At 29.3% G+C, this 18,367-nt stretch overlaps 1 protein-coding gene across 1 annotated transcript in view; it reads left to right on the top strand.

Annotated features, from left to right (window-relative positions):
- The window catches only part of toc (toucan), a 61,356-nt gene that overhangs the window by 20,455 nt on the left and 22,534 nt on the right, over window positions 1-18,367 (top strand). Inside the window, exons 4-5 of the mRNA XM_085203566.1 lie at window positions 10,814-10,897; window positions 12,091-12,237. Coding sequence (XP_085059692.1) covers window positions 10,814-10,897; window positions 12,091-12,237 — 231 coding nt within the window. The remainder of the gene's footprint in view (window positions 1-10,813; window positions 10,898-12,090; window positions 12,238-18,367) is intronic.

Below are 18,367 nucleotides of genomic sequence, written 5' to 3' on the forward strand. Positions count from 1 at the left end.
ATTTCTGTATATAAATATAATATAATATAGAAATAAGATATTATAAATGATAACTATTGTAAACAATTTTGCATATTAATTGAAGAATATAATTTAAAATCAATTAATATTCTTTAAATTAAAGAAATAAATTAAATTATTACTTTAGTAACGTCTGTGTAATAGCCGGTACTAAGAATCGGTTCAATCTAACATTACATGTAATCATAAACAATTATTGACGTAATCATAGATGTAATTAATTACTAATGATATTTAAGTAGATTCTCAGTAAAAACTTAGTATAGGTACAAGATTCCAAGTCATGTTTTTAACGTAAAACTTAATAGAACGAAACAATTTAATAGTACATTTGTACGTTATATCCGCAATATACTTTGTAGTATGTATTTATATAAATATAGTAAAACACTATTGTCTGGTCGTGTGAATTTAAAGTAAGCCATCCGTTATATTGATAACGTCTATAGGAAATTATAGTGATTGTACAAATCAAGTTTTAACGGGTAACATACTGCCTAATTAACATATTAACGACTTATTTAAGTAATATTAAATAACCAGTATTTTTAATTTAATTAATGTTTTAAATTGAAATGAAAATACGCGACAGGTAAATTCGCATTTAATTAATTTTAGTATTTACTTAATTATTATTATTTTTATATATTTCTTATACAGACTTGGCAGTTTTATCCTTTTCTTATAAATAGAGATAATGATGTTCGTTGTCTGCCTTTAATGGCGTTCTTGCTAAATACATCTGCGTTAAAATTAATAAAAGTGTTCACCTTGAATCATATTGTATTATGTATAATTACAAATTCTTTATTAATAACCAATTTTTACAGCTATAAAAGATTTTAAATAGAAAATCTATAATAATAATTTGAATTTATTACTTCTCTATATTTTTTTTATTTTAATTATTTACTTCATTCATAGTATTAGTTAATATTTCCATAAAAATTGTATTTTTCAAAGACAATTTGATGATATGTTTATTCTCTCTCTCTCTCTTTACGCAACTAGTAGAAATTATCTTCTTAAAAATAATTAAAGGCTGTGTGTGCTACGGTAGAGCATTATATTTATAGCTTAGCTTTGTTGTTATAAATAAAGTAATGCTGAATACCATTGCATTTAAACAAAGGTATGACAAGCACCTTTTTGTGGTATGGTGACCGCAAGAACCAGTTTCGTATAGAATACAGGTGGTTACTATGGAACAGGTTCCATATTGTTGTAAATGCTTAGATAAGTGGTGTATGTCGTTTTAACCGTATCCACCTTGCTTTTTGTAGAGAGGAAGTTGCCGCTATGAAGTAGCGGCAATGACAAATTACTAGTTGTTCGTTACCCCTTTTATATTTAACTGTCCATTTTGTTCTATTTTTTCAAATATACCTACTTACATATATCTGTATTATTATATAAGAAAAATATAAAAAAAAATTAAAACTATATAATTGAATTATTTCGTTTAATGTTCGTTCTGCATTTCTTTATAAATAATTTAGAGATATAAAGATAGAGATCAAATTGTCTTAACACTAAATTCTTTCTGCATATTTCGTCAATTATGGAGAAACATGACTCTACATTAAAAAAATGACATCAAATAATTAATAATTTAAAATATAATACGAACCAGGAATGTGGAATCTTTCTTAACTTAAACAACTAAATAGTATTTAGATTTCTTCATATTAAAATAATATTAGATTTGTATTGTCAGTGAGATCAACACTTCTAAGAAACAACTACTAGGTACATACAGTTATTTATCAGCACCGTCATTAAAATACAAAAAAAAAGATATCAGGTGTCACAGACATACATACAGACCGGATATCAGCAAGACTAAACTTGTAAAATACAGATAATAGAGTGTGACAATGAAAGAGTTAAAAAAAAGATATCACATAGACATAGATACAAATACTACAAATTCTCCTGAGGAGGCCACTATTAAACTTTAGAATCGATTTAGTAAGCTTTTCTTTTTTTTTTATTTAAATTTCATAAACATTTATAATACAATACAATACATATAATGATATTCGATATATCTATTCCGTTGCACCTAAAAGTTATACAATTTGACACAGTACTTTTTATTTTCATATTTAACTTTCTAAATCGTTTATTTATATCTTAACTGTCTTTGTATTCGTATATAGTTATTAGTTATATTGTTGAATAATATAAAACTTTTAAACTAGAAAGCAGTTTATAATCGACAAGCGATTTAAGAATGAATGCTCGTCTAGAAGTTTTCACTCAGTTATGTTTATAACAAAAAGTGTGAATTTGCATTGCAATTAGGTATATTGCTTTTCCTTCTGATTACTCGCGCGACGCAAAGGAGGATAATGTGTTTTATTTATCAGTCTAGGTAATATTACATGACAATATATGAGAATTTGGTCCTATGTAGCGTTGCAGAGACCAAATGCGTTGATCGAATTTGATCACTTATGTTACTCGATCTTTCCAATTTTCACTGAAAACATAATAATAGTACACAATACACAGCTACACTCAGACGCCATATTGTCATATAAATGTGTTGTTAAATTGATAGGTATTGAAAAATAATTTTATTGGTTTAATTATTAGAAAAATAACAGCTATATTTGCTAATTTTCATAATTCTAACAGGTACTTAATAGTAATAATTCATTGTATTAGTTATTCTCATGGGCGTAGGAATGGTGAAGGGTGAGAGGGTTTTTTTGTGTTTCGTATTAATAATAATAGGCTCTATAGAAACTGAGATAATATAGTTCTGGTCCAAACCCTCACTTTTGCTCTACCTAGCGAGTCAAAAGATATTTGTAAAATTAACTTCGACTATGTTTGTGTGCGGACATAGAACGCTCGCGTAACCAGCAGTTAACGCGTTCCGACTCCGCAAGTTGAAAGTTACGTGACTCAATTTAATTATGCTACTTTCGATCATTTGGTTTGATAACCATGTGAAGTTCGACTGTCAATGCCTTAGTAGGAAATTGTGTTCTATTTTTTTTTTAAGTAAATAGTAATAATAACTTTAAAGAGGAATAATCTTTTTTTCAAGAAAGTGAAAAAAGAAATTAGGAGAAGACATTATTTTATCATAATTCAAACAAATTTGAAATTATAAAACATTGTAATAAATTTTCAATGTTTTTATAATTTGTAATTTAGCTATAATTCAATAAAAGAATAAAATAATGTTTTAAATTAGCAAATGATTTAAATGTAAAGCGCGTTTATATAATTATTTTGTATCGTATTTCGTTGTGGTCATGCTTACAAGAAACCTTGAATACAAACATGCATAAACATGTGCAGTGTGCACATATATAACGTCGTGATAGAGCTTGATCTCATTGAGAATCGTAATGCTTAATTGTAGTTACACTTAATTAATTACCTTAAATTTAAATATGGCTATAGCATCTACTAGTACAAAAAAAATATATATTAAAACATATTCACATAAAACTAGTTGTTTCACTACTTTAAATTGACTAGATTAATAGTTTTAATCTGTAATACCATTTTCCAGATTTTTTGCTTTATTTGTACTGCAAATTCCCACTTGCCAATTTTCGCAATTATTGGTCTACGGGAAATACCCTATAGGCTTTGATTACGCGGCGAATAATATAACTTAAATTTGTGGTATTATTTAACATTAAATGAAATAAAAAGTAAATTTAATATAAATTTCTATCCAAATCAGCGTTGTCGAAACTAAACCAACCCATTACTATATAGATACCTAGATCTGTCATGATTTCAAAAACAATAGTATATACCTATGTATATTAGATATATTGTGTGACATAGTGGTTAAAAAAATATAATATAGGCACTTTTAAGAATCTCCTTTTATATATCTAAAGTACAGGTCCATATTTGCCGCTGAGTCCATATCACGACCAAACTCTGACAATGATAATCCTGATAATATGTTAATAGTTTTGTTTCTTGAGCGACGCTACGTACGTACTACGTATGTACATATATTTCGTGCCGGATGGTAATCTCGCGACCTCGGTGGTGCGACCGCTTGTTGAGATCAATGGATATAAAACTACTTTATGAATTTATGATTTACCTTTATCTACAGAGATGGAATTCATATAATATGATATTCAAATTCAAATTCAAAATATTCTTTATTCAAATAGGCAATTATTATAAGCACTTTAGAATCGTTTTAGAAGCTTTACTTGTTAGAATTTTTTTAAAGATATTTTAAATTTTGGTAGTGGCAAACTAAGAATACACTGCGGAATTTTATTTTATTATTATATATTTATTAACTTCAAATAAACCTAATAGTGCTTACAAACATTTTTTTGTGCTTTATTTAGGTAATCGTAACAATTACTTAAAATGTAGGTTATACATAAGTTACATTTTAACAAGTAATACATATTAGAACCTGTGCGGGCTGTAATAAACATATCAGCGACATTTCTATATTTATTTTTAACTTGTAAACGCCACGAGCTCTATATTAAATAAGTTATTCTAATTTCGGATAAAAATAAAATGTTTTGGACAGGCGTAACCGGTAACAGTTTCACAAATGGATAAACATAATTTATGAACTTAAAATAAAAAATAATTAGGTTTAACGATTCAGTAAAAGGTTTATTCGTCGATGGCGGCGTACGGTGTTCCCTTCGCGAGACTGCATCTTGGAGTCCAGCCAAGACCGGCTTGGTGATGTTTTGTTATGACGAAATTCCGCCAAAACTTGCAATACACCGACCTCATTTTGAGCCACCATGTTTATGTGAACAAGGCGCAATATGATTCAAATAGAAGTTAATATATCAATAGAGTTTATATTTGCATTGTTGTCTGACTTATATGACTATATTATATTATATCAGAATTCAAAATTAGCTTCCCGCTGTATCCCACACACAACGGTGTAGGCAGAAGGAACCTAATGTTAGGATACTCTGTACGAATTCTGTAGGCGTTGCGTGTTGAGTGGCGGATCTCAACGCTGCCGTTTGCCTGGACGCCAGAGCGAAGAAATGGAAATATATATTTAAATAAATATTTCTGGTCTACCATGCTCATCGACCTGGTTATTATTATATTACATGAATTCTATTTTCACAAATTCTTTGCCGGTACTAATATATTAGTATGAGGAAGCATTTAATTTTACATACGTTCTGGTACTATATCTATACATAATTCAAACAAATGCAAATCAAATTATGGTATCCTCTCTGCGTATTAGATCATAATATTCGCTCGAGCGGAGCTTTTGCTCTATTTACTCATCAGACAAAGACGATCTTCGTATCATTTATTCATGAAAATCTATATGTGAACATCTTGTCGATACCAGTGAAGAATATGTCGTGATTTTTGTCGAATTTATCTTCCATTTTTATGTCGAATGGGTGAGTTTTGACACTAAAACAGCACATTTAAAAATTAAGTATAAATTATATAATACATATTTTATATTATAGTTTATATTTATATTAACTCTAAATTATTGCAATTAGCTTAAATTTAAAGGAACCATAAAATAATCCTATTTATTGCCCTATTATTGCATTTTTATTAGATTTTTGTCCCTATTCTATAATAGGTATATATAATCATCATCAACAATCTTTGCTTAACTAGTATAGTGCGGGATTCACAGTACAGTGTGACTTGTTTAACATTGTATGTAGAGTTACCTACCGTCAGTCATTTGCTATTAATAGTTTTTGCTATGTATGTAAATGAATTTTAAAAATCCTTGAAAGTTATTGAACCGCGAGGAAATCTTTGTTTTGTGAATCCGTCAAGCATTATGTTTCTTGTTTTAAAAGTGTATTATTTCGTAATTTTTTATTACATACATACACGAAACTGTTCCTAAGATTAAATTGTAAAAAAATTTGTTGTAATTATCATGCGTATATTTTCCTGAGCAGGCTTTGGCTTCAGTTTTGAACAGATAGAATGTTCGTGTAAAAGTTCTGTTTTTTTAATATTTTAAGGTTAATTTTTGAAGCGCTTTGATGCAATAACTTAAATGTATAATATTACTTAAACCTTTCAAAATTACTCTTCATGTTTCACTCTCGCATGTATGAGGCTTAAAATATGGCTGTTGTGAATTATTGCGAAATGTAAGCGTCCGCGCCTTACTTTAAACTTACTCGTACTAGGTAATGAGTATAATACCGTGGTGGATTGCGAGTTATTTGATTTGTACAGTTAATAAAAACACTTTAAGTATGTCTTATTAATATATAGTTTTTTATTTTTTATTTACGTAAGTAATTTGTTAACCGGTTCGGAATTAATCGGCAATCAAAATACTTCATCTGGTTAACATAAATTGTTAAACCAATTAAAAGATCTTAATTAATATTTTATTATTAAGTACAATAAGTTAATAATATAATTTTATTAGCATAATAAAATGTTTATATAAAATATCCTAAGTAAGCACTTTACAGATACACATTTATGTCAAAGCTATTTCAGCAACTAAATATACAACACTAGAACACCGTTTAAAATATCCTCTCAAAGGACTCCAGTGCGTCTTTAAGTTATTTAACCCTGAAAGCGGTGCTTCCAAAATAGATACAAATCTTTGAGAAGTGGTAACATTTTAATGACTAATACAATTTATTATGGGAGTGTACTAGTACAGAAACAACATGTTTTAATAGTGTCATCTCATAATATTAAAAGGAATTCATATTGAGTTATTATTCGTGAATTTTATATATATCTAATTAAGTATAAACCCAAGTTATTTTAAGTATATCTTCAATTCCGTTACTTTAACTATAAATTACGATTATAAAAGCTTATTACTTAAAATTATATATTTACAAGATTACCAGCTTTTTTTTAAATAAGACTTATTTTGATTTAAATTCATATTGTGCATTCATAGGCTTGACGTCAAAGTTAATAGGCTTTTCCATCGGCCAGACAGCCAGTCATTTGAGATAGGAAATTGAGTCGTCAGTTTGTTCCTACTTTGCTCTCACTATAATATCACTATGTATCCTGTTTTATTATATATATGTATATATTAGTTACCGTTACACTTCTTTCAATATATATTTAACTTGTCAAAGAAAATTCTTACATAGAATACTTTCACATGGAAAATTAAAATGTCAACTATCTTAGTAAACTATACTAATTATAAAGTTTGACTGATAATATTTACTAAAATAAACGCCCTTTAACAAATAACGAGTCAGCGCCAGTTCTAAGAAAACCAACATCTTTAGCAGAGATGTTAATGCATCGAATTACCATTTATTGTTGATCCTCCGTTCTCCACTTGACACGAGGATACTTGTTGTTGTTGAATACTAGGTCGTGAGTTGAGAGGATCTTCAGAACTGGTCGCAGATGACTCGACTACCGAAATAGATGAAACCACTGCAATAATAATATCAACTTAGCTATATCAAGTATTTAATTGTTGACATATATATAATATGATAGAGTGCTTGCAATAAAATCACAATCAAATTGAATATAAAATACTTTCTAAGTTTAGCTATTATATGCCTGGATTAATTTTTATATTTTGTGTTAAAAAAGAAATCTTGTATGTTTTTTTTATTTCCTTTTTATCGCAGTAGGTACATACTGACATTATGACATCATACCTTATTTTTTATATTATAACTGGTAGGTACGGAGCTGCTGTTCAAACAACTAAATATATACGAGTATATGTGATGAGTAACTACGTTCTTACTTGCGTAGTTGATAAGGAAGATCACAAATGACCCTAGACTAGGCACGTGGCAATATAAGTGATGTGATATAAGTGATAAGTGACTAGTTCCTAAAACTGTATATAAGTTATAAGCAATGTGTTCGCTTTAATGAAGATCCTGAAGATGGGAGCGCACGGGTCCAAAGAGAAACTCTACAGGGGTGGTTCTGAAAAATATCCGTCCAAACTGCCTGTACCTAATGATAAGGCGGATAAAAAGTATAAGTTAGCCGTAAATCGAGAGAGATTTGGATCTTTTGGTGCTAGAGGTAAGCATTCATCTATGAACATCATCAATAAAATATACATTTCTTATTTCATGATAAATAAGTAAAACTTGGGGATATTAAATTTTAGGTATTTTTTTTACTTTTACAAATAGTGATATTCTGGATAAATAGTAAATGACTTTTATTTACACTACAATGCTTGTTCAATAAAATCTTTTACAATTATTTTGTCATATATGTGGAATATAAGACGACGACTTTGTCCATTATTAACATTAAAACGAGTTTTTTCCTTATTTATATTCTACCTTGTGACTTTCCTTGAAAGTGTTATGATAAAATTCTCTTTTAAAACATATTATTAATCGAAAACTTGTTAAGAACACAGACTGCGTTCTGTGTAACAGTTGTGGCAAGTTATTTTACCTCGATAAGTAGGTCTATAATATTAACAATATCCCAAAATACATTATTTTCACATATTTTTATCCGACTGTAAAGGAAGGGTTATGTTTTTATATCATAACATAGCATAAACAATAGTATAACGTACGTACGAAATTAACATTAAAATGAACAAATAGTTTCAGCAACACATAAGTTATTTTTGTTTAATTATCATACGCATCGTTGTTTTAATGAGCAAAATAAAAACAAAATACATACAAACGCATATAAACACGAGTAATCTCTTCCAGAAGCCTTATAGAATTCACGTTGAAATATACAACGATGTTCACGTGTGCGGTGTGGCTATTGAAAATAACTTATAAATTATACGCTTAATTATATCCATACCTATATTATAAATTCGAAAGTAACTCTGTCTGTCTGTCTGTCTGTCTGTCTGTCGTCTACGCAATCAGGGCCAAACCGCTAATTTAATTGTGATAAAATACTCGTATAGAGATACTTGAGGGTCTCGGGATGAACATAGGATACTTTTTTTCTCATATTTGTAATATTTTCAATATATACCAATATATTAAAATGCTTATTAATGTGACATGTAATAACAACTGTCGTTGCTAGGCAACGATTTGCAAAGTTTGTTGTTAGAAAACATCACCAAAAATGAGCTTGCTTAACGCATCTCTGTATTGAAAACTGAAAATAATTTCATAAATATATTTAATAAATATTCTTATAGTTCAAGCGGGCGTAGCCGCGTTCGGGTCCACTAGTACACAATAAATATCTAACACATTTCTAACTTTCCAAAGCAATGTAATGTTTGACGCGGTGACGTGGATTGTGATAATAGTTGCATGTTGCTAAAGAAAACACATATTCATGACGTTTTTTTTTATCTTAGAGCATTGTGTAAGAGTCTTCCCACAAGCGTTGCGTGTACGTTTGTTTCAGATATGGGTGCTGTCGGATTATAAAATTTGCTTATGAAATGACATAATTTTTTATCTGTATTTATAAACGCTCTCAAGTCTGAGATCGATCTTGAGATGCCGTTTTCGTTTATATGAAGGGCGAAGAATGAAAATGGCAGCTCAAAAATCACCTCAGACCTGAGAGCGGCTTATAATTTTTTTTATTTCAATTTTATATAAATCTTTACTACTTTTATTTAGGTTAATTGTCATATTTAATAGGTCGAAGGGTCGTCTATATATTTTTCTTATATCAAATTATACATTAATTGACTTTTTTTTATTTTTGTTGTATCATGCTACTCTTGAAATGCTTTTTCTTCATCCATAACAACTACAGTAAACATTTTTATTATAAACTAATAACTGAAGAAGAATAATAAAGAATAATATGAAGAAGATCGTTGACTCTATATACCTACATAAAATTTTATTATATCAATAAAAAACTATTTATTGGATAGCTGCATGAAAATTTTAATATAATTGCTTTGCATAAAAAACTCACATGAAAAAAATTGAGTAGCGGTAGCGGAGTCAGACGTACAAGAAGTTTAAGTTCTAACTCTAGTTATAGACTTTTATAACATATCGTGAATGAAAACTATATTTTATAACAGTTCTTTATAACAATAATATTATGTTTTTTGCGACTAATTGTTATAATTGCAATACATTTTTATTATGTCAGATAAATATTGAATGTCACCTCGTCTGAATTTTGAAAGTCTGCTGCGTTATGTAAAACTAGTGCATCTGGTTTACTTTCGTTTAAGTCGTTATTTTTCAATTGGTATCATAATACAGGTGTATTTTGTTATTAACATTTCAATTGAGATTTTATTTTTCATTTTCGTTATTTAGAAATATTTTTATTGTGTAACAATAAGGTGTGAAATAATAAGTTATTTTATAATAACTGAATGCTAGTTACTGGTCTACCGTTTACCACATTTGGTTATAATAAAATTGTGTGCACACATATTTCGAATATCTGAATTACTAGGGTACTTGAAGGGTAAATTATTACTATTATTAATATACAAATTGTCTACGGATTATATGTATTATACCATGTTAGCAGAGCCAGGAATGAAAAATGTTAAATATTTTATTTCCTTGATTGGGAATCGAACCCACGACTAGACTAGTTACACTGAAAATTTAAAAGAATATTTTTTAACGTCACGCATAGTCTGAATCTCATGGGACGTACAGAAAGTATAACTAACCTGGTATTAAAGACATTTTGCGTCGGGTGGAAAACCTGATATATGCAGTCCTATCTTACTATAGAGAATAGAAATAATGTAAATATAGGCATATTCTTGATTGAAACCACTACCAGCACGTGTGCAATTATAAAATTTCCCTTAAAACAAAGTTTTTTAATCAATAAATTTATTAACATTTTACAGGAAATGGGAAAAAGCGGGACAGCACCCCGACGCCTACGACGCCGAATCGCCCTAGTCCGGCATCCCAACCCCCACCCACTACCGGTGAGTCACTTCTTTTTAAATTCATTTTGTATACCTATAATAAATACTATTTGCTTGGAATGGAAATATTTTTAAAATTGTTTTAATAAAAAGTATCCTATGTCCTTTCTAATACATCTAAGAATACTCGTATATGTACAAAGTTTCATAATAATCGATTGAGAAGTTTTGGCGTGAAAGTCTAACAAACAAACTTACATTCACATTTATAATATTAGTATGTTGATGATAATTTTCATTTTCTAATTCTGGTGAATAGACGAAACGCGGCGTTGAGTTTCGCCTCTCAATACGGAAAGTGGAGAACGGAATGAAACTACGACATGCGCGATAGAGCGTGAAACTAAAAAGAAAAAAAAAACAATTTAACCAAATATTATTTGTTATTAGTTATTTGTTAAGTGTTTATAATCCTGGCTATTAAACAACATCAAGTAAATCCCACTGGTTCTATTTGGTTACGCGTATTTCCTAACACGTTGTGCAATTTGTACGTAAACAATGGCCCGCAGAGGTTGTCCTTTAAAAAGTATGTCGAAGAGTACTTGTTTGATTAGTTTCAGTCGGTGACTTGCAAATATGCACCTAACAATGTGCATTGCGATTTACAAACAAATGTTTCTTTATCATCAACAGTTCCTCTGTTTTCAGTTTTTTGATTGTATGTAGGTAGGTACTGATTAAATATTATGCAAATTAACGTAATCAGACATATTTTTAATTCGTAAAATGTTGTTTACTTAAAATAGAAAATAATATCCTTGTGTTATTAAGATATTATAATCTATATTTTAAAGTTATTTCATATAACTGTCATAAGAAATTCTTCACGAACTTACTTATACCTAAAGTAAGAAAAATGTTATAAACATAAATAATTAAAAAAAATACTTAACTAGTGCCAACAATTGTTATTTTTCACAAAGATTCTTGAATCTTGATCTTATCTGTCAAATTAGATTATTTATTTTTATTTTATTAATAAAAAAATCCTCATTACCAGAGAAGCTATTATAATTTTTAAATTTTATTATTAACCAACTTAGATTTTTTGCCTGTGAGTTTAGTCAAATAAAATAAAATAAATTTAATTTCTAGCATATAAAATAAATATACATATATTGATGGAAAGTATACATTTAGACAAAAAATAATTATTATTTGCAATTTAACTAAGTATTTAACATTTTCAGTTAAGAAAAATGGCGTTGTGCAAAAGTTGTCGTCGTCGCCGGTGGCGGTGCGCGCGCGCGCCTCCCTCGCCCCGCCGCCCTCGCCTCGCAAACCCGTTCCGCACCGAGTGCCCGCGCAGAGACCTAACACACTTGCAACGAGCAAAGGTTAGTTTATGTAATACTGATTGATGTCTGCGACTTTATCCGGTGGCTCTGATGTCGAGGTAAAAGGCGGGGTTAAGTTCCGCCACTCAACACGCAATGCTTCCAGAGTCTGGTGGAAAGTGGGAACGGAGTGTCTTTAACACTGTGAAACTGATTAGATTTTTTTAATTAAAATGTATTTATTTATAAAATGTATAAATAGGTAATTTATTTCCTCCAACAAGGATCGAACCCATAACCGTCGTGTTACAGTTCCACTTCACTTTTTATTTAAACACTATCCGCTAACTTACATTTGATAGTGACTTGAGGCGCCATCTCTTATTCACGATGACATACAGTTGCTCACTATTACGTTTCAAGCGACTTCGTTTTTACTGTGGATAACAGATGGCGCTGTCAAACGAAATTTTAAATTGTTTATAATATTTTTCTAAACAATCAGTTCAACATAAATTTAAGATATTTATAAAATTTAAACTTTTAGAAATTATAGAAATTATTTGTACGTAAAAAAATATAAATATAATCTAATTGAAATCGCGTCCTATTTAATTCATATTATTATGAAAAAGTGATGCAGTTGTGGTGCAGTGGCAGTGTGACTGTAACGTGATGGTTGTGGGTTCGATCCCCACTGGAGGTAATGAATTATTTATTAATATTTTCATTTCTTCGCTATGGCACTAAGAGTTGAGTGAGTTGATAGAACTCAACACGCCTCCAGAATTCCGCCGAACTTCGGGGGGAACAGCGTTGAACGGGGTGCCTTAGCACTACGTTCCTTCTGTCAATCCTACTGTGTGCCGGATACAGTGTGAAGCTAAAAAAAAAAGTTAAAACGTATGATAACCTTTTTCCACTCATCGAAACCACGATTACGTCTATGTAAATGTAAATCCAACCAAATATATTTATCATAATTTAAATGAAAGGAGCAATGATTCTTCATTGAATATCAATAGGCCTTATGTTTACTAACAGTGTTTGAAGCAATAATATTATGCAAAATATACCTCAAACGGATATTGGTTTATATTTGGGATATCCTAATCCTATACTATACTACTTGCTCATTATTACGATAGAATTTATTATTTTTATTATTATATTATTAATCTTGTGTTTATATTGTGTAATTAAATTTCATAAATATCTTTTTAAATAGAAAAATTCTTAAGGTTAATAAATACGTTGTAATATTTTTTAAATTTACGGCAAATTATAACATATTACGCTGCATGGCATGCTACTAAATATATTTATAATTTAGTTAAGGAGATTTTTTTCTATTTGGCTTTTATTTTATTTCGGCGTAAAGTAGAGTAATGTGTGTCTTAATAAAAAACGAATTGTCTTAACACTGAGGAAAATTTAAAAAGTTTAATGTATTTTGCTTTTCAGCTGTTTTGGAGGTTGGTTTTTTTATTAAGATGTTTTCTAACTTAAATATTAGTAAAATTTTGTATAAACAATATTTAATAAATGAAAGATATTACAAATAATTGATTTTCATATTAGTACTTACAGTACTTGTAAAAAAAATATATAATAATAAATTTTTTAACATTAATTATATTATAAGTTAGTGACTTTCTAAATATTATAAACACTAACTAAATAATAAACTTTAATGAAAAAAATACAGTTAACATTGAACTCAGGACGTCATTAAAAAGAATCTCATATTCTTTAGGCATTTTTCTAATGGCTTAGACAATTTTTAACACTCAATCTTTGTGCAAATTTTATTTTTGGATGAATTCTTCGTCTCATTATTCTTACTAGCACAGAGATACTTATATAGCTAGCTAGTCATGCTCCAAATATTAAGAGATTTCTACATGTAAGTAAGTGCGTTCGTCGTCTCATTTTATCAAATTTTAGTAGTATTTACTATATTATATATTTTTCAAAGACACTACTGGTAATAATTATTCTTATAACAGAATATTTATTTTTTTCTTGAAAAAAAATCTGAAGATGTAAAGAAATAACTGTTATCCTCTATACGTAGTTACTTTTTTTCTTATAAATTATGCTTATAATATAACTGTATATTAAGAACAAAAGAACATCGAAAAAAATCTAAAATAACAAACCTATTTATAAAGATTAACAAAATTGATATCAGTTTTAATTTAGTAGTTGGTAGTCATGAAAAAGCTTTTTTATCACTAATTTAATAGTTTTGGTTTGGTTTTGGTCAGTTGGGATTAAATGTTATTGGAGTAATAATAATATTAATTTGATTAATATAATCTTATATAGGTAAGCACAATATGAAATGCCACGAGTTTTAATTTCATGACCGAGATTTCCACACTATATGATATAGCTTCCCACTTTCATCATTGTTACTAATGTTATTCCTTATATCTTAAAATGAAATATAATTATGTTGACTCTCATATCTGGAGCAGTTCCAAATGTGTAAGGTTTCTACAGGTTTTTCGAAACCTCGATTGCTGTGTAATTAAAATGTCTGCATAATTTCTTTTTTTTTTATTCTCATTTTAAGAGCTGAGTCACTAAGCATAATTTCTTTCTTTGTTTAAAAGTATTTTTAATTGGATTTTCAATCATAATTGATTTTAATTGTAGAAAAGAAAAACGACGTTATTTACACTGCTGCATGTAATAAAAGCAGTAATAGCTAAGTAAGAATTTAAATGATTGCTATTATAAATGTCTATTTAGTGTATAAATAAAAACTTTATATTGGACAATTTTAGAAATAAAAATTAATATTTCGAAAAATTAAGCAAATAAGTGAGCAATATTTTTTGTTTTATTGATTTATAAATTATTAATTGTTTATATGTAATCTTTTAAAATCCTACAAACGCGATGGACACAGGGTGAGCGGTACCCAATGAAAGTTTGTTGACGGTCTCAAGAAAGCGCCTGATAGGTGAGGGCAAGCGACACTGTGGTTCGGGCGGTCGGACGGCTAACACAAAAAAACTTAACTTCTCAGCTCTAGCTCTCACAGTTGTTTTTTACCATTTCTTAATGGAAACAATACTTAATATACCAAACAACTATTAGTCAAAAATACTTGGGTTTATTCAACTTAATATTTAAAACTAATCCAACTGTGACATGCTCGTTTCAAACCACCGTTATTAACTCGGTTCGCGAGTTAAACTGCGCAAAAAAATAGCATCTCGTAAAGTTTTTTAAGAACAATGAGTCCGCTTCACAAATTCGTGTCATTTTTTCAACCAGACAAAACTAACCGCAAAAATTTGCTGGCTCAGCAAAAAAATTTCTCCAGTGAACTTAATATTCGAACGGAAATTGAGGATTTCAAGAATCAATGGGGCACCCTTATTGGATATCGTGTAAAAGGTAGGTTGGATATGGAGTTTTAATAATATTTAGGTACTAGTGCCAAATTTGTTCTTTATAAATCTTTCTTATTGATAAATTGTTAAGAAGTAAATATTATAATAAACTTCAAGTAAAATATTGAAAGAATTAAGCTGTTTCTTTATTTCTTTATGTTGTTAGCTCCGAAGTTCAATAAACATTTTTTAATAGCATTCTTTCTCATTTTAATGACATAGTAAAAAAAAAGATTTATAAGTATAAGTAACTGTATATTTTTTATATACATTAAAGTACACGTATGTAGTCGTTTCTTCAGAAAATAATAAAAATAATCTTTGTAAGTGATTCGAATTTAGGACTATTCAAAATGTTTTTTTCCCATTACAAATTAAGAAAAAACAATTTCGCAATTTGCCCCACTAAACACTACATTTGCAACTCGCCATTGTTCCATGTTTCATTATATTAACAGTGTGGGATAATGAAAATCAGATTACAGATAAGACGTCCGCGCTGAACACAATTGAATATGTCATTATCATAATTATGTTTCATACTTCAAATTCTTAATGACAACAATAATTAGCACATAAAAATATTATTTAATATAAATATTTTTGGGGCCTTTTTTTAAGAAACAAAAAAATGGCGTAAACTTACTCATTTAGTAGGTACTCTCAGTAATAGATATAATTAAGTAATAATAGAATATAACATTATAATATCAATTATTTTGGCATTTAACGGCTTACATTGTGTCCATCAATTATATAATTTGCCAATATTTTTATTGAGGCCAGTCGTAGGGCAGGGGCACAAGCGTGTGACAGCTTGTGGGTTTGATTCTTACTCGAGGAAATAAAACATTTAAATATTTTCATTTCTTCGTTCTGGCGTGGAGGCAAAACGCGGCGTTGAGGTCCGCCACTCAACACGCAATGTCTCCGAAATTCGGCGGTAAATGGGCAACGGAATTTCTTAACACTAGGTGCCCTCTGTCTACCCAGCTGTGTACCGGATACAGCGTGAAATTAAAAAAAAAACATCTCGAGAAACGGTTAATTTCAAACATAGCAGGTACAGAAACGGAGATTCCTTAAAAGCATTTAACGTACAAACATGCGCAAATGAAGCTTGAAGCGCGGTATAAACGCATCAAAGTGTCCGTCACACAACGGAAACGGATTGCCATTTTATAAACGATGCTAAGCAATGTGGGTGGCATCACCTCTTACGATTGATTGTTCGATTTCTCTATTTTTGTTAGAGAACAGATTATTGTTGGCTTCTGGATATTGTGTAATTTAGAAGAAAAGTATGAAAATATTATGTATGTACTTAAAATGAGACTCCGTTCGTGACATTTTCTTAATAAGGAATTAATTTAATATATTTTTTTTTAAGATTAAAAAAACGATTATAGTCTCTAGAAACTAACTCAGTTCTATCTCTTCATTAGTAAAAAGTAAAAAAAATACTTACAAACACAGTATTTCTTAATAAAAATAGTAACTAATATAAAATTTAGATTTTTACCTTATTGACCATTTATACATGGATAAAATTGCTTTTAGTAGTACCTAGTTAATATTTATTATTTTAATATGTATAGGAGAATGTATCAGTCTATAAATTTACAATTCTAATAGGTCCGTTGTTAAGTGCTTTCTTTTTAATAATCATTCAATTTCTTTATGTTCAAATAAATTAATATAAGAGATCTCTTCCAGTTAATCAGTGGAAGTGGATGACAATTAAATAAAAATGACTGAATTTACCTACTTATCACCGTTGCTAACAAATAATGTTAGTATTTCTTATTCTATAAAAGTATTAGGAAGTAAAAATGGAAGTTAAAAATTATTTTTTATAAGAAAATTGCAAGAGCAGTTAGCAACACATTCTCAGACAAAACTAGATGTGGTATGATGTGAGCGTAACGGATAATCTTTCTGAAACAGTTACATAAGTTATCAAAACTCGGAAATCGTTGGATTTTGAAACCGGTACGAATCGTGTCAATACACTCGCTCCTCGTGGGTGGATGATTCTTTCAAGCGAAGAAAGTGTGCTGTCCGGTGTGGGTTGTAATGGCAATTTAACTTGCCAAGCGCTTAACGGGCAAATGACAACGTTCAATAATATTTTCAAATGCACAATAATTCATCAAATGATGTATTTAGAGAGTTAATATTTATTCTTTGTGTATTTTCTCGTATTTCTCGCCAAACGATTTAATGTGAAAATGCACTCGTGATATAAATTGCTTTCTGCTTTTGCAATTATTTAGCTAGCGAAGTCATGCGTGAGCGCCGCCGCGTATTCAGTTGTTACGTTTCCACATTAAAGTTGAAACTCAACTTATATGAAAGTAATTCTTACAACATTACACATTTACAATTAATTTAATAGTAACTCAATTATAATTGTTCGGTTCTTCTATCTGATGTCAACACGTCGTCAGATCTCTTCCTCTATTAGCGTTCAAAGCCCACCTCCGGGAATCCAACAGTAGGCACTCCCACGCCTTATTTATTGCTTCCTTACTTTATAATTGTTCCGAGAAAAAATGTCTATGAATAAAAAATTGTATCAGTAAAGTAAATATAATGTATTGAGAAATGCAAGTAATTTATTATGCATTTATTGTAAATATATTTCGTTATTCAAGTTATTTAAAGCAATGTGAAATAATTATTAAATTGTATACAATTTTTTGTTACATTTTGAACTTTGTTATATATCGTTAACCGGCTTTTTAACCGACTTCTGTAAGAAAAGGAGGTTATCAATT

Source organism: Heliconius melpomene, chromosome 19, assembly GCF_056956725.1.
Source record: "Heliconius melpomene rosina isolate 202511_hmr_F chromosome 19, ASM5695672v1, whole genome shotgun sequence".
NCBI classification, from domain to species: Eukaryota; Metazoa; Arthropoda; class Insecta; order Lepidoptera; family Nymphalidae; genus Heliconius; species Heliconius melpomene.